The 21,299-nt window shown below is 32.5% G+C and overlaps 1 protein-coding gene across 2 annotated transcripts in view; it reads right to left on the reverse strand.

Moving 5' to 3' along the window:
* The window catches only part of LOC121216744 (DCN1-like protein 1), a 57,334-nt gene that overhangs the window by 21,559 nt on the left and 14,476 nt on the right, over nt 1–21,299 (reverse strand). For both annotated transcript variants that reach the window (XR_005912922.1, XM_041092142.1), the window contains exons 3-9: nt 6,910–7,037; nt 6,420–6,478; nt 6,262–6,285; nt 5,009–5,091; nt 4,832–4,896; nt 4,051–4,100; nt 3,259–3,360 (exon numbers count right to left, since the gene is read on the reverse strand). Coding sequence is in view for 1 of the 2 variants with exons in the window: in XM_041092142.1 (XP_040948076.1) it covers nt 3,259–3,360; nt 4,051–4,100; nt 4,832–4,896; nt 5,009–5,091; nt 6,262–6,285; nt 6,420–6,478; nt 6,910–7,037 (511 nt within the window). In the remaining variant the exon portion in view is untranslated. The remainder of the gene's footprint in view (nt 1–3,258; nt 3,361–4,050; nt 4,101–4,831; nt 4,897–5,008; nt 5,092–6,261; nt 6,286–6,419; nt 6,479–6,909; nt 7,038–21,299) is intronic.

The raw sequence follows: 21,299 nt of genomic DNA on the forward strand, positions 1-21,299 counted from the left end.
ATGGTTTTTTCTGGAAAGGGTTTTCACGTAAAATCTGTATGTTCTAATTTTTCTTTATTTTACGATCATTCTATTTCCATTATCGTCATCTATTTTAACAGAACGTTATTAGGAGAGTTACTTACATATAGAAAGATATAGAGACTTACAAATCTAGTAATTTAATTTTGTTGGATATTGACTTACGAGACCAATTGGAAAGGGTTTGGAGCAATAGGAGATTTTGTAGAGACAATAGTCTAAAGCTGGTAGGTTGGTTCAGGGTGATTGAAATGCTAAATACTTTCATAGTCAGACTTTACCTTGTAGAAGAAATCCAAATTGAGGTATTGAGGATTGGTAATGGTGATTGGTGCAATGATGAGGAAATATTGAAAGTTGAGGTTGTCTCTTTATTTAGTAACTTTTACAAGTTGAAGGCATTATAATGAGAAAGTTTCCCTTACATGGATGCCTTTCGAAAATTATGATATGAGGGTGTTGAAGTACGAGATAGCGGGTGAGGAAATTAAGCATGCTTTGCTTGATATGGTACCTCTAAAAGAACCAAGATTGTGTGGTCTTCATACACATATCTTTGAGAGCTAGTGGAATATTGTTAGTGCATTGATTTCTAGTATGGTGAAATGAGTGTCTTAAAGACAAAAATTAAGTTAAACTCTCAACAAAACATTGTTGGTTTTGATCCAAAGATGGTAAACCCAAATTCCATGTTTCATTTCTAACCTATTAGTCCAAGTTTGATTCTTTACAAGGTGATTATGAAAACAATTGTTAATAGGCTTGAAAGGATAATGTCATGCCTATTTTCCCCTAATCATGCTAGTTTTGTGGTTGAATGAAACATTACAAATAACATCTTGACCATATAATAAGTTTTTCTTTGAGTGAATATTTGTTAAAAATAAGGTGGATGGTCATTAAGGTTGATTTAGAGAAGGCTTATGATTGGGTTTGATATGACTTTCTTGATGATACTCTTTACGAAGCTAGAATTCCTCAATGGATAATCCAAGTTATTCTTCAATGCATCTTATACGTATCAATGCAAATTCTATGGTATTAGGCAAAACGACCCTCTCTCATCTTATCTATTTGTTCCTGAAATGAAAATAGTAGGTCACAACATTCACAATGCAATAAGGGAGAAAATATTGTCCCCTATCTTTCATCACTCTTATGAATACAATCTCGTCCATTTTTGCAAGATAGATTTGGAACAAGCCAAAGTGGTGGCCATAGTTTTGTCATTATTTAGACAACGAAATCAATTCATCGAAAACTCAATTATTTTTTCTCCTAATACTAATGCGAATATGAATATGACTTCTAAGAGCAAATTTGGTTTCCAAATGGTTACGTATTTGGCAAGCACTTAGGTATTCCTCTCTTTCGCAGATAGATTACTAAAGACACTTTCTAGTTGGTTATTGGTAAAGTTAAAAAGCAACTCAATGGGTGAGATGCAAAATTACTTTAAAGAAGTTGGTTCTTACGGAGATTCCAAACTATCTTAAGCATTCTTCATTGATTCTTGTAAGAGTTTATAATAAGATTGAAAAGTTGGTTAGGAATTTTTCTTTAGAGCTACTGGGAGAAAGCGAAAGCCTTCTCTTGTTAAATAGGAAACATGTCAACCTATTGATAGTGGAAGGCTTGTGAAAGATATTATGATAGTAGAATTGATCTTTCTTATTAATGTCGGGATTCAATATTCTTACAAATGAAAGGCTTATGGAGTGTAGATGCTTCATAATAAATACGTTTTGGAAGGGATATCCTAAACACATTAACGAGTCTAATTGTTCATTTGTATAACGTTCTTTGGAAAAAGTGTGAAAAGAACTTAGAGAAAGTTTATGTTGGCAATTGGTGATAGAAGGATGAAAATTTTTTTATCTATAGATGGATTCTGAGTTTGATCCATTAAGAAATTATTATTTGTGTAATGATATAATGGAGGACATTGTTTATGTCAAAGATATGGTGGATGGGAATGGTAATTGGAAGTGGAATGATTTTGCAAGCTATCTTAGCTAAGTTATTGTGCTGCATATTGTGAATAGTCACTCACTGAACTATCTAATAAGCCAGAATATATGTTTTTAGAGAGAGTTGAAAATTGAATATTTCTATGTAGCAGATGCATTAAAGACAATTAGGATTCAATGGATAAAGCTTGGAAGATGATGTGGAAATATAAATGAAAGCAAAGGATGATGCAATATGAAGTTTGTGTTTAGAGACAAATTATTAACGAATGTTGAATGGTTTAGTATAGGGATGAATAGTGATCCCTCATGTCCTATTTATGGTAACAACAAGGAAAATAGCTTGCATAAATTGCAAGACTGTCAAGTTGTTGCTTCATATGGAAGAAAGTTTTACCACTTTCATCTATATCACTTCTTTTCTATCTTTATCTATTTGTTAATTGATAATATTCAAGATAATTTTAATTTTACAGTGAATAATACGAATAGAATTTATTTAGGATTATTTATTGGCAATGGAAATAAGAAATTTGATTATCTTTGGTGACTCTTTTGTCTGGATGATATAATTGCCCTTTGGTTGGTTTAGGAACATTGTGGCAGTGACTCTAAGAATAAGCCAACGAAAATGCAAGTTGTATAGGTGGCATGAAAACCTCCTGAGGATGGTTGGAAAAAAGTTAATACGAATGAAGGTATGGAGTTGAGAACAAATCAAACTCTGGCAGGGTTGACTAATGACAGTAAGGGTTAGTGGATTCTAGGTTTACCAGGAACATATGCATGTGGACAATGATTCAAATTGTGCTTTCCATTGTGTATGATGGCCTCACTTTAGCATAGGATGCATGATATAAACAATTCATTTCTTTTAGTTTGATGATTCTGAAATGATTCAACTATTGTTTGATTATTTTGTACAATTGAATTCTATTTCCATTGTAAGGAGCATTAAAGAGCTCTACGAACGTCAATAACTGGTGCATGTGTTTCTCAAGGCAATTTGGTGGAATACTTAAATAGTAAATCTTTCTAGTAAATGGATGGCCAGGTTTATGCAAATTTGACCGTCCTCCCTTGGTTGTTAGTCATGTCCTACAAGATGATATAAAGGGTAGTACTTTGGGTAGATGTTTTCTTTCATAGTGTCTTTAAGAATTAGGATGTAGCTCTCTAGAATCAATAACAAATATTTCTCATAGAATATTCTAATAAGATTTCTAACAAAAAATAATATGGAAAGAACACTATGTTTCAAAAGTACCTGTAAAAATTGGCACCAATGGTCAAGCAAATGACACTTCTTCTCAGCAAATAACAAACGCCACATACCAATTGCAGTATTCAATGCCATAGATTTTTGGCCCTAAGATAAATAATAAAAGATTAGTAACTACATAAAGTTATTATCAATGAAATGTATACTTTAACCACATTAGCATTCTAATTGAAATTCTAAAAGAATTATAATCACATCTTAAAATATATTTATTACTAAATATATATAATAGAGAATTAATCTAAAGGTTAAAAGTATTTTTTACAAATTTTTTTATTGTTCTTTTACAACTTAAATATCAAGCAATAGATCTAACAAAATAGATATGGGTAAATATACATTTTTGTTTTTGATTTTGGCTTCAAGGTTCAAACTAGTGCATAAGACTGTTTTTCTTTGTCAAATTAAGTACTTGAAATTGGCTTCCTGAACTTATCTTTTTGTCTAAATTTATACTAGCATTAAATAACTTATTTGAACCAATTTGAATTATAAAGCCAAGTTCAAGTACTAATTTGAACAAAAAAAAAGGTTTAGGTATCAATTTGAACCTTAAGGCCAAGTTCAGTTACCAAAACATATGTTTGACTAAGTTAAATAAAAAAGCATGTGAAATGGTTTATTGCTAACATGGATAAAGAAAAAAACCATTCCAAAAAAATGTAACATGGATCCAAATGAAGTTTACTTAAAAACTATTTACTCAATCAGCTCTAAAGTGTCTTTTTTCCTAGAGGAAACTTACTATTAGGGATAGTTGTCAGGAAAAAATAATACCTTTTCTTTTGCCCAGCTAAATGCAAAGTTGTATATGTCATGAAACTTATCTACAATCACCCAAAGAAAAAAATTTGAATCTTGAAAAAAACATACTAAGTCACAAAATATTAATAAACCTAAATGATTTGAAAAAAGAAGAAAATTGTTTGACTATATTTTTAGCAAAATATAAATTTAGCTCTCAAAGTTTACATCTTTTGTCAATTTGGCTTTCAACTTCCTAAAAAGAGTTGAATTTCTATTTTTAACAAAAATACTGACTAAAATATTAAAATTTTAAACATGACTACTTGTATGAAAATCCATGTATACCTCATGCCATTTTTTTAGTTTTTATGAACTTTTTATAATTTTTGATTTTTTATTGTTTTAAAATATAATTATAATTTTAAATTATTTGTTGATGGCTAATTGAGTCTTAGCTTGATTGGTATGAGCATTATTACCAATGTAGGAGGACGTGGGTTCGAGTGCGCTAAAGTGTATTGTTCTCCTATTTATTGGTTGGGGAGGGGCTATGGGTAGTTCTAGAACTTGTATTAACATGAAGTACACATGTCATAAGGGTTAACATGCCAACATCGTTAAAAAATTTTGATTAAAAAAAAGAGCTATTTTTTTTTGAAAGACTAATTGCCAAATTGGGTTAAAAATAATAAAAGACAAATTGAAAAAAGATGGAAGCATTGCAAGCTAAATTTTTCATTCATTTCTTCTACATTTCATGCATGACAAGTTAAAATAAATTTCCTGAATATCCATGGAATGCCAAACATACTTTCATCATTCAGCTCAGAGCGAATGTATGATATCTTATCACGGAACTTCTCCACAGTATCTACACTGCCATGAAAGAGTAAATCTTTCTATCAATATTTCTCATCATAGAAGATAAAACATAGAATCTAATATCACTTAAAACTTAGAAGATATAGTAAAGAATGTAAACTTCCACCTTAATTCTTGTAACCCTTGTAGAAACTCCATCTTGGAATATTCACACATTGTAGAAGCATTCATGTGCCATGAAATAACTAACTACAATTTATTAAAATATTAACATAATTATCCATAAAATGTTGAAATCAAATGAGAAAAACTTGTAACTATCCTTCTTTTCCATTTCATGAGACCTCCTACAAGATTCTAACTATTTGTAGTATTGTCCAAATTTCCTTAATTTTTTAGCATAATATTTTGACATCAAATGCCCAAAACATTCATAATTTTTATCAAACACTACTAAAATAATTACAAAACCTCATTAGCCAACATTAATGGACCAAAATTCATATATTTCTATTCTTATACCACATTAGCTTTTATACAGACAAAATCTTGATCACCATTTGTCATTAGTACAACTATGTAGGATGTAAGTTTTAAAACTTATGTCTCATTTGGTAATCTAGTATATTGACAAAAAGAAAATTTTAAGTATGATATATTTACTAAAATACAATTATAATATAAGAAATAATTAGTATAAATTTAGACTTTAAATTAGAATGATGTATAAAACTTTTACAAAAAAAAAGAAGACATTTTCAAAATAAATAAAGAGTTTTCCTCCTTTTTGCTTAAAACAAGCTATGAGAATGGTTAAAAATTACGAAGTGATGTACTAAAAGGTATTTCAACCAAACGCAACATTTCATTATTTAGAACAACAAAAAACACATAACATGATCATTAACATATGTAGTGTAATGAGAGGGTGATAAAAGGAATCAATTGTCAATTGGATTATGGAACCCTTTGTTCATAGGGTACCACTTTGCTAATAGTCCATGCAATCATGGACAAATGTAAGTGATTAGATGATGGTGATGGAAATTTTATAATTTTTTAGATTTAAGATATTTAGAAAATTACTTTAATATTTTTTTAAAAATAAAAACCCTAAATGCTGAAATATTATATCCTAAAACCATAGATCCTATTCTTTAAAGCACTCAACTTTTAATATTAAATCCTAAATTTAATTAAGAAATAAAACAAAATATATAAAAAAATCAATGGCTTAAAATTGTCCTTGCAATCATGGACTATGAGCTTGTCCATTTCCTTGTTAATACATTAAAACCTTTAGCAATTATAGGTATGTAAGATAATGAGGAGAACATACATGCAAACAAAAAACAAAAAACCTTCTTCATACCAATGCCTTTTTACCATAAGAGATTGTACTTCAGGGTGCAGACATACCATAATTATATCTTGGGGATCCACCTGTCAAAAGATTCAAATTTTGAAATAGAAATAATGTTATGCGTCTATGGAAAAATAGAAAAGAAACACAAAAGAGAAAGGGGTTAACAAAATGTTAGGCATCAATGCTTTATTTGATATTTTTAAAAAATTACCTCAAGGTCATTGCATAGTAGAGTAATACCATCAACCGATATCATATCTATGTTGGGATCTGTGTAACACATTAACACAAGTAATTTATTAGAAAGGATCCCACAAGCTACTAAATTTAGCCAAGTATAGATAAACGGAAAGTAAGCAACAGATAATGAAATTCTATATTTTATCACAATAAAAATATATATTCATATCACTATTTCAAGTGATTTAGAGTGGATTTGGATGGGTGATTTGGTGCGGTGCGGTGTGTTTAGCTTACTTTTTGTCTCACACTACAGTATCGCTACAGTATCTAATCTCATCGCCACCGCTATTTTTACACTAACCACAGGTAAACGCACCGCCCATCCAAACTCACCCTTAATAGTGTTGTCTATCAATGTTCCATTTACACTATTGACGTGCATAACCGTAAAGGCCCTAAAGAAAATGCGTACAACCTACGATAAGTAGAAAATGCAATAAATTGGAAAAGAAGCTTGCCTTTATATCTATTATAAAGCTCTTCCAAAAGTGCGTCATCAACAAGAACCGGAGTGTCGTAGAAATAGTCAATAGATGCTTCAACGTCCCAATCACAGAGGTTCAAATATTCAATAGCAACTTTTTCACTAGAATTAAATAAAAAAAAGTAAATGAAATTCTCGAAGAAAACAATAGAAACAGTGACCATCGACACCCATTAATGCAGAAAGCAAAATTTTACCTTGAACTAGAAATAAATGGCATTGTCATACATCGGAAGATACAGTGAGTAGTATTACAAATAGGTCAAAGTAATGAAGAAAATAATACCCTTATGAAGCTCTAACAAAACCAACCAAAATCAAGCATATATTCATTTTCTCAAAACATGTCAGGATGTTAAATGATTTTCACATTAAACTAAATGTTTAACCATTATGATGAGTTACAAAAAAAGTAGTCTACCAACCAACAAATAGTTTGAAGAAGTGAGTGAAGTTCTTCCCTAAGAATTTATTCTAATTTCAAATCTTGAAATTATCATTATTGAAAGGCCTTTATCTGAATACAACTCTTTTACAAATTTATATTATATAATATATGTCCAGTTGAGTGGTGTGATGAGTAAATTATAAACTCCTTTTTTTAATTATTTTTATATTATAATATAAATCAATAGGTGATAAGATTTGAACATAAACCTTCAAGATTTTTAAATTTTAACTTTACCGATTTAGCTAAAATTTTAATTTTTTGGTATAAAAATTTTATGAATATATTTATTATACAAAATTTTCACAAACTTTATGAGTATGTCTGAATCTTGTATATTTAATATGAATCAATCATTCATATAATTAACTTCATGTACACATTATATTGTGATAGAGGGTTGCGCGCGGACCAAGATCGAGTTGCCAAGTCACGGGAAACTCCTACGAAAACCCTAAACAATCAGATCCGAAACAAAATAGAAAAATTAAAAGATTAGAACTTTGAATTTCCAGATCTGAAATAAAATCCCCAAATCAGCAAAGAATCAAATTGAGAATAGAAATAAGTGTTAGGGTTCTTGAAACCCTCAAAGGAGATTGTGATTCTGCCCAATTGAACACCAAGATAGTTTTCCCCAAATTTCGACAATCTAATTTCACCCAAAAAGAGTATGGAAAAACCCTAGAAATTGGGGATTTTTGGGCTGATTCCTTAAGATAGAAAAAAGGCTGAAAACACAATAAGAACAGAAAATAGATTAGATAATGATTCAGCACAAGTAGAAATAAAGAAAGAATTGACAGTAAGAAATTAAAAGATAAGTCCTAAGAAGCCTTGAAATCTCGAAAGATCTCACAACTCCCTTCAAACGGCTCTAATCTCCCCTCCAAAGAATATCAATGGCAAGAAGAAGGTTGAAGATGGCTCCCACAATCACAAGATTGTTAAAACAACTTCTAAAGAAAACTCAAGAGAGAAATCTTGGAGAAAACTCAAAGAAAATTCTGCTCTCAACAAATCTGAAATTTTAATAATAATGATAAGTGTTTAACAAGGTGGACAGCCATGCCTTTAAATAGGCCTTATAACTAGTCCTAATCTAATTAGAAAACTAAAATAAAAAAAAACTCCTAATTATTTTAATATGGAAATTTGGTCAAAGGTCATTTTATCTGGGACTCTTGGACTGAATATTGACATAAAAATTTAAACTAAGTAAATAAATAAATAAATAAATAAAAATAAAAATAAAACTTTACAACTTGGGCCACTTTGACAATTTGGCCTGATTTTCAACTAAGTATGGATGGATTTCTTGATTGGGCTGGGAATTTGCTTATTGGGCCTCGCCTTCAAGAATTTGGGCTTTTGTGACTCGTATCATTCCCCCCTTCCTCAAAAAGATTCGTCCTCGAATCTGAAAAATCAAATGAACTCGACTTTCCTCTATCGAACGGGACTAATGGCAATTGAGTCCACTGAGAAGAATAGCCATGAGATAGTAAATAGCAACGGAAATAAGCTTGTAGTCCAATCATAAGCATAATAGAACAGGTATAACGCATGTGAATGGACAGATTCAGATTACCATGCAAACAATCTAATTTACTCACCACTGCCTCGTCAAATATTTGAAACAAAGATGGACATGTTTTAAGGCATTCAGTCGTCTCACATTGTTCCCACAAACCATGAATAAATTGCGAGTAATAAATCAAATGGTAAACATAATCGTCACAAGTAGGTATTTGAAAAGATTCACATGGTTCACAGAGTTGCATAATCATACCATGCATTAATCGACGGTCTATAGATTCACTCACACATGCATTATCAAAAACAAGAATCTTTTTATCAACCATCAAAACAGATAGATCATCAATAAATAAAATAGGACAGTCAAGCATGTTTCGATCTAAGTGTTCATCAACACGATCTTTACCACTATCCGAGGAGTACAAAAGTGTTTCAAAGGTTTCAAGCATCTTACCTCGATAAGCAGAAGAATAAGGGTCGATTTTACCTTTTTCATTTAAAACAAACCTTCGCTCATCGGGGGCATAGTGTAGTCGAATCTTCGTTGTTGAGTTAACGTTTGTCAAATGGAACTCAAACTTCATGTACAACCACATAAACTGTTTAAGGCACGAATATAAATTGAAAACAAATTTGGAAAATTTCGTTACCTTATTCTCCAAAATAGATTTGGACAAATTCAAGGATTTTACACAAGGTAAATCAAGAGAATAACAAATCACGCTTCTTTTCGTAATGACTTTATCAACCACAATCGAAGAGTAACAATTAATCGGATCAAAATGAGGGGATCTTTTAAGAACTAAGTCACCAAAAGTTTTATCAATAATTTTCAAATCTGCACTGGACTCGGTTTCTAAAATTTCCTTACCTCGCTTACCTTCGGGATCATGTAGTGTGATTTCATCTTTGCTTAAGTTGATCGTATGAAAGCGTCTTTCATTTGAGAGGTATTGAACTTGAAAGTTATCTTTCGATCTTTCGGGAACTTGAAAAGTAGCAACACAAGAAAAATTCATATCTTGGTTAGTGGAAACATTCCTCACTACCCTTTCCACGTCTTTTTCTTTTGTTTCTTTTTCTAATTCATTTTCTCTTCTTTCTTCAATTTCTTTTTCACTCTCAATCTCTTTTTGCTCTTTTTCATTCTCTTTTTCTTTTTCCTCACTTGTTTTAACAGAATTTTTCAATTTGATTTGGTCCTCATGGACTTGTTCCAGAGTGAGCGGCACTAAGGTGAGTTTCTTTCTTTGATGCTTGAAAGAATACCTATTGGTACGACCATCGTGAGTGACTTTTCGATCCAGTTGCCACGGTTCTCCTAGCAACAAATGGCAGGCTTGAATAGGCATTACGTCGCACACAACTTCGTCTTGATACTTACCGATAGAAAAGGCGATGCGCACTTGTTGAGTGACCCTAAATTGGCCTTTGTTGCTAAGCCCTTGTAGTTGATAAGGTTGTGGATGCTTGGTAGTGGTTAAGCAAAGCTTTTCCACCATCGTCGTGCTGGCTATATTCGAGCAACTTTCACCATCAATAATAACTCTACAAAGCTTACCTTGTACATGGCAGCGAGTATGAAAGAGATGTTCTCGTTGCTGCTCGCTGTTTGGTTTTGCCAAAGATGATTGTCCACGATCATGAAAATCATCATCCATTCTAGGGACACGTTGAGGGCTGCACCTATAGGGCTGGTTATCCCTATCTTCCTTAATTGGATCTCGATATTGATGTTTTTGATCCACTCGTACCTCATTCAAAGTAGTATTCAATGCTTGAAGTGTAGCATTTATTTGTGTGATTGCAGCAGTATGTTCGTCTAACTGTTGTTGGACTTTCATAAGTGCATCATTATTATCACCTTTAGACATCTTCAAAACCTGTAAAAAATAAACACTCAACACTCAACACTCAAAAATAAAAGTTAGCAAACCTCACCATTAATCACTCAAAAAGAAAAATCAAATTCTCAATGAGGTCGAATTCAATCTTGTGAGTTCTTTATCAGAGTTTATATCAACCAATTAGAGAGTGTGAACCAAACTACCAAAGAATCCTAATTTGCACTAGGATGCCAAAAACTGACGAGACACCAATTGATTCGTGTTGCACCGAGGAAGAAGTTGTGCACACGTTTAAATCCTACTAACACAAGAAACAAGAAGGTGTTGGATAATGTAAAGGAAGAATAAAGGTAAAAAAATGAAAACCTACAGCTAAGAATCAATAAAAATTCCTGAAAACAGAAAACCCGAAAAACTGCGGAGTAACTTGACAACTTCGTTCGAGGTGTTCCCGATCTCCAAAAATCATGAAATTAAATCTGGAGTGTCCTTATATATTGAATTTTTGATCTGGAAATTTTGGGCACCAAATTCAACCCGCTGAATCTTTTTTTAAATTTTTATTTAATTTCGTCTTTTTTGATTTTTTTGACATTTTTGACTGATTTTTTTGCGGGAATAATTTTTTAATATTCAATCACAGTGCCAAAAAAATGTATGTAAAATTTCAGATCAATCGGACAACGTTTACCCACTCAAATGAATTTTTTTTGAACAATTTTTCTGGGTAAAACTGCTGTTTATGCTTTAAAAAATAGAGATCAGTTTAGAAATCAATCAAGAACACCCAAAACGCCCAAAATCTGATACCAAATGATACGGGGTTGCGCGCGGACCAAGATCGAGTTGCCAAGTCATGGGAAACTCCTACGAAAACCCTAAACAATCAGATCCGAAACGAAACAGAAAAATTAAAAGATTAGAACTTTGAATTTCCAGATCTGAAATAAGATCCCCAAATCAGCAAAGAATCAAATTGAGAATAGAAATAAGTGTTCGGGTTCTTGAAACCCTCAAGGAGATTGTGATTTTGCCCAATTGAACACCAAGATAGTTTTCCCCAAATTTCGACAATCTAATTTCACCCAAAAAGAGTATGGAAAAACCCTAGAAATTGGGGATTTTTGGGCTGATTCCTTAAGATAGAAAAAGGCTGAAAACACAATAAGAACAGAAAATAGATTAGATAATGATTCAGCACAAGTAGAAATAAAGAAAGAATTGACAGTAAGAAATTAAAAGATAAGTCCTAAGAAGCCTTGAAATCTCGAAAGATCTCACAACTCCCTTCAAACGGCTCTAATCTCCCCTCCAAAGAATATCAATGGCAAGAAGAAGGTTGAAGATGGCTCCCACAATCACAAGATTGTTAAAACAACTTCTAAAGAAAACTAAAGAGAGAAATCTTGGAGAAAACTCAAAGAAAATTCTGCTCTCAACAAATCTGAAATTTTAATAATAATGATTAGTGTTTAACAAGGTGGACAGCCATGCCTTTAAATAGGCCTTATAACTAGTCCTAATCTAATTAGAAAACTAAAATAAAAAAACTTCTAATTATTTTAATATTGAAATTTGGTCAAAGGTCATTTTATCTGGGACTCTTGGACTGAATATTGACATAAAAATTTAAACTAAGTAAATAAATAAATAAAAAAATAAAAATAAAAATAAAACTTTACAACTTGGGCCACTTTGACAATTTGGCCTGATTTTCAACTAAGTATGGATGGATTTCTTGATTGGGCTGGGAATTTGCTTATTGGGCCTCGCCTTCAAGAATTTGGGCTTTGTGACTCGTATCATATTGACTCGTATACTTCTCTCTTATCGTTTAAGTTTAAAGCAATTGATAATACATAAAATAGGTCGTTAGTAATGATACTTGTATTTTTTCTAGTAGTGAATTTTGCGTATGTTAGAATAATATTTCTAGAGTCTGTGTTATGTTGAGTTTAAATATATAATCTCTTGATTTTTATAATGTGGTTTTCTACATGGTGAATATTTGATTAACTATTAATGAATAATAATATGGAATTTTATTACTTGTAAATAAAAAAATGTGGGAATATATAGATATATACAAATAAACTTATTTAACATAAATAAAATATTTGAAATCCAAAACTCGAAACACGATGTAAACCATAAACCTTAAACTCAAAAATTGATATAAAACTTAAAATTTAAATCCTAAACTATAAATTCTAAACTCAAAACCCAAGAAAAATAATAATTACAATTAATATTTAATTATATCAATAAGTGTTGAGTGCAACAATAAGGCACATTGCACTCTCAAGGAGAGAATGCAGGTTCTAACCTTGAAGAGGACATGGATGAATGGAGTAGTCACGAACTCCAAACATGAATAATAAAATGGATATAGAAGATATCAAAAAAATATTTATATTTAAATAAATTTATTATTTATATATAAATCGTCCACTACTTTTTAGTTTACCCAATAATAAGGTGTTGTATTGTTATTAACTAATTGTGAATGAAACTCATGCACTAAAGTGCATCGAATATCATTCCTTTTTTGAAACTATATAAAATAGAATATCTATTGGTATTAAAATGATTTATACACTACATCCAACCCATATTTTTATTTCTTATTGCTTAGAAATGATATACATAAGTTGAAAGTCGGGTGGTCAATGTTGTCATTCCAAACAAAAAAAAAAGAACAAACATGGAAAGAAAATTGGCTCGGTTAGATTTCTCTGTCAATTGCTTCTAATAACACGATGAAGGTGATTGGTGCCAATCGGAAACTAAGATTCATTGAGGGATAAAAACTCAATTTTTGATGTCAAAGGGGAAAAAAAGGAGAAAGACAATCTAGAGAAAAAAAATTAATAGGAAGGGAAGTCTAAAATCTAGTCAAGTGGTAAATGGGTCTCTATCAGATTATAGTATTCGAAATATATAGTAAGAAGATAATCTTAAGGGAAGCTAAGGGAGCATGGGAATTAGAGAAATTATAAGGCTTGTGAGGTGATGGGCATGAGAGTGAGGTGATCTTGGAACTGATCCAAATCGAAACCAAAAGGTTAGGTGGGGCGATTTTTTTCATACAATTTGTAATTGTTTTATTATTATTATTATTTGTGTGGAATGTGGGTGTTAATGCAATTGGGCACAAGAAGTTTCTATTTAGGACATTAACATGGGGTTTGTGCATGGTTTTGAGCGAGTCTAGTCTCTTTTGGGATGCTTGTAATTGTTGGAATGACACCTTAGTTGAGTGTTGGTGATCTTCATATAGTGATCTCATAGTGCATCTGTCCTCACTCTTGAAATCAGATCTTTGACATGTTATGTGACTGTGTTAAAAGGCATGATTGGAGGATTTCATTGAATATGGCTTTATGCTATAGGAATTCTGGCTGGAAGTCTCCCGACTCTTGGTTAATTTTTATAGGTTGATGATAGTTAATTCGATTGGTGTTAGTTAGACATTTTTTTTCTTTTCGGGTATTTTAGGATTTGTCTTTTGAATCTAGTGGGGTGAGAGATCTGGTAATCTTAAGGGTTGCACGTGACTTTTCTAGTTTTGGATATGCCTTCCATTTGAATCTATTTGCATTACGATTGGTTAGATGGAATAGAATGAAACTGTGACTTATTTCTATTATGTGAGAACGGAATGCTCATAACAAAAATGAATATAACAACATATTGGTTGTGTGGAATGGAATAGACATGTAATTGATATGTTATTATTTGGTTGGATAAAATATCATTATAAAATAGAAAGGAATAGATAAAGATGACTATTTTACCCTTAGAATAAGGTTAAATTCATAAATTGGTACTTAAACTATACTCCTTTTTCCATCTTGGTACTTTTTTTTTGCTGGAATGACACTTAAACTATTTTTTTTTCCAACTTGGAACCTCCGTTAGTCAAACCGTTAAGTTTATTTTAAAAAAAAGGCTTAACCTACAAATTGGTACCCAAACTATGCCTTTTTCCCCAATTTTCGTAACTAAATATGTTTTGGTTACGATTGGTACCTAAACTACTTTTTCTCTCAAGTTGGTATGTTTGTTAGTTCAACTATTAGTCAATCAAGGTTTTTAGAACTGGACCAATGGTTGAACCAGTCAGGTTGCCAAATCTTGATTTAAATGGTTGTTTGATTAGGTCAAATAAATTATTAAAAAAATTATAAAAATAAATTAAAAATTAAAAATAGAAAAAAATTGGTTCAACCAGGTCTTTTAACTCAGTTCAATCCTATCTCCGAACCAATACCCTAACTAATTCTCAATTGAACTAGTCGACTGGCCAGTTCTGTCTAATTTTGAAAATAGAGGTTTTAATCGATGAAAAAACATTTTTGATCCCATTAGGTTGAGCAAGCAGATGGTGAAGTTCGAACACGAAATTAATTGCCAACGTCTTGACCTTAGGAGGGTGAATTTCTAGCATTCAAGACACTAAAAGATATTATAAAGGAAGAATTAAGAAAAAAAAAGGAAATAAATAAAAAAAGGTAAAGAAAGAGAAATAAGATAAAAGAAAGAAAGAAATAAAATTAAAAAATTAAGTGTTTATATTATTTGCTAGAACTTTTTTAACGAATATAACATTTTGGTATAAAGTGGGTAGAAATAATAGTTTAGGTACCACTTGTAACCAAAACAAAATTTTGGTACCAATTTGGGGAAAAGAGTATAGTTTAGGTACTAATTTGTGGGTTTAAACCTTTTTTAAAAAATAGACTTAATGGTTTGACTAACAGAGATACCAACTTGGGAAAAGAAAAATAGTTGAGGTATCACTTATGAGAAAAAAAACTAATATGGAAATCACGATATAGTTTAAAAAAACTAATATGGAAATCACGATATAGTTTAAGTATCAATCTGTTAAGCTCTCAGAATAAAAATAATTTTTTTGAAACAAAAAAAACTAATGCAGCATAAGTTTTCTGGAAGTTTAAAGTGCAGGTTGAAAATCAAATAGTTAGCAAACTAAAGATGATCAGGTTTGATAATGAAATCGAGTACACTTCAGACAAGTTTGAAAGCTATTGTGAAGAAGTTGAGATCCATCACCAGCTCACTAACATTTACGCTCCACAACAAAATGGGGTGTGTAAAAGGAAAAACAATATTATGATGGACAAAGTGAGGTGCTAGTTTTTTGAAAACAAGTTGTCAAATGAATTTTGGGCTAAAGCAGTAAATAGTTCAATCTATTTGTTGAATAGATTGCCAACAAAGGTTGTGAAGGAGAAGACTCAATTTGAAGCTTGGTTCAAGTACAAACCTTTAGTCACTCACTTAAAAGTATTTAGTTGTATTTGTTTTTTCATGTTATGCATGTGAAAAGAAGCAAACTCGAGAAAAGATTGTACCCTTAGATATTCCTTGGATATAGCAGTAATAAAAAAAGGTATAAGATCTATGACCTTTTTCTAAGAAAATAACGGTGAGCAGGGATATAGCTTTAGTAATTTGTTCCCTTTTAGTTATCTTTAACACATATTTTAGTATTTTCAATTCAGTAATTTACATTTTATGACTTAGTGGATCTTAGCTTATTTACCTTTAATTTTGTCATATTTTGGTACTGATGTCACTGCATGAGTAATTTTAGATTGTGCCCAGAATTATCACCGCACCTGACAGCTGTCTGGATAGGAACAAAAATGCGTGAGTTGTCCAGTCTGGTACAACTAACTTGTACGTACAGAGGCAACATGATTCTGATGAAATGACACTTGGGCTATTTGGGGAAAATATAAATATTCACATAAAAAGAAAAAAATAGGGGAGAGAGCTTTTTGGATCATCTTCTTCAACTTATCCCTTGAAGCTTTCGGCTATGGCGGCTTAAGCTCCGACGGGTGAACCGACGTGAAAAGGATGCAGCTTAGCTCTTGACGAGGAGCCTTGAGTGCGACACAAGAAGGAATAGATAGATTCAAGTCGAGTTGTCTAGGAATAGTATTCTCCACTTGTTTCTTTTATTTTTCTTTTCTAAACGCTGGTGATTACTTTCTATTTCATATTAGTATGGAAGTACACATGATTTCTGGGTTAATTTTTATTTTATTCAATCTTGCTTCTACGGTTTAATCTTTGGGTTTGTATGTTTTTAGGATGGAAGTGTTATTGCGGTTACTGACATTGGAAGGTGCAGTGACATTTCAAGCTAACAAGCATGACAATGTAAGTTGCTTGAAGATTAGAGGAATTTAATCCACTTGTTCGTAGTAGTGTTCCATTGCCATCATCACAAGATGTGGCTAATGTGCATGTTTAAGTCTTTGATTAAATATAGAAGTTAAGCTTGGTAAGATATTCATTGCAATTTAATGCATTGACAATCACCTATCCTTTTATACCTTGTAAGCACTTAACATTCTGTTGAATATTCACATTGGGGATCCTAGTTTATTAGTATCATATTTTATCTTATTGTTTTCAAGTTATTGCTTCGAAACTACATTCACAATTTATCTCATTCCTATCTAATTATTGCACTAACATTGATAGAAAAAAGACAACCATCTTCATGGGATCGGTATTCGACAGACTCATATCTGTCTAATATACTTGCATCGACAATGTACGCTTGCACATTATTGCTGTGATGTTAAACAGCCGATCAAGTTTTGGCAACATTGCTTGGGATGGCATTTGTTTGATGTTTATTTTTGTTTGTTTTTATTTCATAATATTTAGTTGCTACCAACTGGTTTTCTTTTGTCGTTATTTGCACATTTTATTTTAGGTGTTGTATGACCTGAAGTAATTCGGAGTTTATTGTTGATTTTGATCCAGAAATTGAAAGAACCATTCAGAAGAGACTTCGAGAACAAAAGAATATGGCTTTGCCAAGAAACAATGCAGTCATATCCCCGATGTAGAACCAAAATGCTAAGGACCCACCATTGCAATAAGACACTTAAATACAAAATAGAACTATACGAGATTTTGTAGTACTTGTCTTGGATGACTTACAACCAGGAGTTGTTAGGCCAGCAATCCAAGCTGGAAATTTTGAACTCAAGCCAGAAATGTTTCAAATATTGAATTCTAATGGGCAATATGTCGGGCTGCTAAATGAAGATGCACGAGAACATCTTAAACAATTTTTATTGTTTTGTGCTTCCTTTAGTCAACAAGGCGTTCCTGATGACACTTTGAAGATGCAATTATTTTCTTATTCCTTGCAGGGAAGAGCTCGTATATGGTTCCTTGGGCTACCTTCGGGATCAATTACTTCTTGGAATGCACTAGCAACACAGTTTGTTTTGCGATTTAACCTGTCAATAATGAATGGTCGTCTCTAAAATGATATTACAGCTTATCATCAACTAGACGATGAGAATATTTCACACCATATGGGAATGTTATAAATCTTTGCTTCGACATTGTCCCATGCACGACATTCAACAGGAAAAAAAATGAGATTTTTTATAATGGGCTAAATTCACACATGAGGAATCCTGTCAACACATCAACCAATGGAACATTGCTGAATTGTACTTATAATGATGAGATTGGTGTTTTTGAGAGAATTGTTCAAAATGATTATTAATACCATATCTCTAGAGCTAATAAGCAAAAGCTACTCTGGCAGTTATTGAATTGGATGCAATATCTGCATTTAGTGCTCAAGTTCCTTCTCTTACAAATATGATAAAAAACATGCAAGGGACTAGTGACGTTGCACCTATACAAACCGTTCAACAAGTTGATGTTCCTACCTTTTATTGTGAGATTTGCAGTGACAACCACAGCTATGAAGATTGTCCACAACATACAGAGAATGCCTTTTATGTCAGTAACATCCTCAAAAATTCTTATGGCAACTCTTATAATAATTATTCACATAATCAACAGTACTGGGGAACTCAGAATATTGGACAAAATACTGTGACATTCCGATATGAGAATGTATCTACTCAAGGCAATTATAATTCAAAATAAAGGAATTACAATAAACAACAATAGAACTACAATCAAAACACTCAGATAAAGCCGCAACAAAGCCAGATGCACCCACACCAAAATTAGACGCAATCACACTCTTCAATGCCGAATCAGTATGCTCCGGAACATCGACGATAATAGTACACGTAAGCTTCTCCTTCTGACCTGTTAGCTGCTCTTGAGGCTTTAATGCGGGAGCATATGACTTGCACAAAAGCAATTGTGCAAGGGAATTCATCTTCCATTCTGGCATTGGAGGCACAATTAGGACAACTTGCTTCGAGTCTAAATACTCAACCACCAGGCACACTACTCACTGACATGAAAAGCCCTAGTCCAAGGAGGAAAGAACACTGCAAGGCTATCACGCTTAGGAGTGGTAAACAAACTGGTGAGTTGACTACAGACTCTACTGTCGCACCTCAAATTACTGGTGAAATGATCCCTAGTAAAAAGGTTGAATTTAAAGAGCTTGTCGATGCATCAGATAAAGAAGTTCCACAAATTGTCACTCATATGCCTAATGTCTGACCCTCAAAACTATTGGCACAACCAAACGTTTTGGTGCAATCAGATGTATCTCCACCCTTACCTTTTCCACAAAGATTCAAGGAGAATGAGTAGGATAAGCAATACCAACAGTTCCTGAATACACTGAAGCAACTTCAGGTCAATATTCCTTTAGTAGACACTCTTGTGCAAATTCTAAATTATGAGAAATTTATGAAGGAGCTCTTGTCCAATAAGAAGAAGCTTAGTGATATGGAAACTATTACACTCGCAGAGGGCGGTAGTGCTCTTTTGACAAATAAGTTGCCCTCCCCCCAAATGAAAGATCCTGAGAGCTTTACTATCCCATGTTCAATTGGCAACCATTATTTAGGCAAGGCTTTATGGGACTTGGGAGCTAGCATCAACCTAATGCCGCTATCAACTTTTAAAAAGTTAGAGATTGGTCACATGAAACCTACTACAGTGACATTTCAAGTAGTTGATCAATCTTTGGCTCAACCTGAAGGGCAAATTAAAGATATCTTAGTTCGTGTGGATAAATTAGTTTTTCTGGCTAATTTTATCATACTTGACTATGAGGCAGACAAGGAGGTTCCCATAATCTTGGGACGAACATTTTTAGCCACCGGATGAACTCTTATTGATGTTTACAAAAGTGAACTAACCATGCGACTTAATAATGAGCATGTTACCTTCAGGATAAAGAAGAATGCCATACTGTTGATATGCTAGATGATTTAATTGCGGAAGAATTCAATGACCAAAGCACGATGCTTTCTGAGAAGTTTGCAGTGACATCTAATGATGAATCTTTAGATAATTGTGATAACATGGTTGACGCTAATAATATTGAACTCAGGCATGGATGACAGATTGAATCCTTAGACTTAGCTAACAGAATAGCTCCAATTTTCAAATCATCTATCGACGAAGCTCCTACTCTGGAATTAAAACCACTACCTACTCATCTTAAATACTTCTTTCTTGGTGATAATAATACTCTCCCAATTATTGCCACCGCAACACTGGATGTAACTCAAGAACAAAAATTGGTCCATATTCTTAAGCAACATAAATGAGCTATTGCTTGGAGTATTACCAATATTTGATGTATTAGTCCATCTTTTTGCATGCACAAGATCAAGTTGCAAGATGAAGGCAAGTAGTCGATTGAGCAACAAAGAAGATTAAATGAGAAGATTAAATGAAAAGATGAAGGAAGTTATTAAGAAAGAAATTATAAAGTGGCTTGATGCTGAAATTATCTACCCTATTTCTAATAGCAATTGGGTAAGTCTAGTGCAATGTGTTCCTAAAAAGAGTGGTATCACAGTGGTTAGCAACGACAAAGACGAATTAATTCCTACTTAATGCTGCCACAAGGAAGAACTACTTCCCACTTTCTTTCATTGAACAAATGTTGGACAGGCTTACTGAAACAGCTTATTAATACTTCTTAAACGGCTATTTTGGGTACAATTAGATTGCTATTACACCGGAGGATCAAGAGAAAACAACTTTCTCTTTTCCTTTTAGTACTTTTGCTTTTTGTCATATGCCTTTCGGTCTTTGTAATGCACCAGCCACATTTCAAAGGTGCATGATGGCAATATTCTCGACTATGATTGAAAATTCTTTAGAGGTTTTTATGGATGATTTCTCAGCCTATGGGAATGATTTTGATCATTGCGCTGACAATTTGGATGAAGTACTGCAGCGATGTGAAGACACATATCTTATTTTAAATTGGGAAAAATGTCATTTCATGGCAATTGAAGACATTGTGTTCGGCCATCGTATCTCTAGTCAAGACATTGAAGTAGACAAAGCTAAAGTGGAAATCATTGAGAAATTACCTCCACCGACAAATGTGAAAGGTATTCACTGTTTTTTCTTGGGTATGCGGGGTTTTATAGAAGATTTATTAGAGATTTCTTGAAAATTGCAAAGCCCTTATGCTCATTGCTGGAACACAATAAAAAATTCCTCTTTGATGATGCATGTCTGGAGGCATTCATTCAATTAAAGACTTAGCTAGTAAATGCACCC

The sequence above is a fragment of the Gossypium hirsutum genome, chromosome D05 (genome assembly GCF_007990345.1).
Source record: "Gossypium hirsutum isolate 1008001.06 chromosome D05, Gossypium_hirsutum_v2.1, whole genome shotgun sequence".
In the NCBI taxonomy this organism is placed as follows: Eukaryota; Viridiplantae; Streptophyta; class Magnoliopsida; order Malvales; family Malvaceae; genus Gossypium; species Gossypium hirsutum.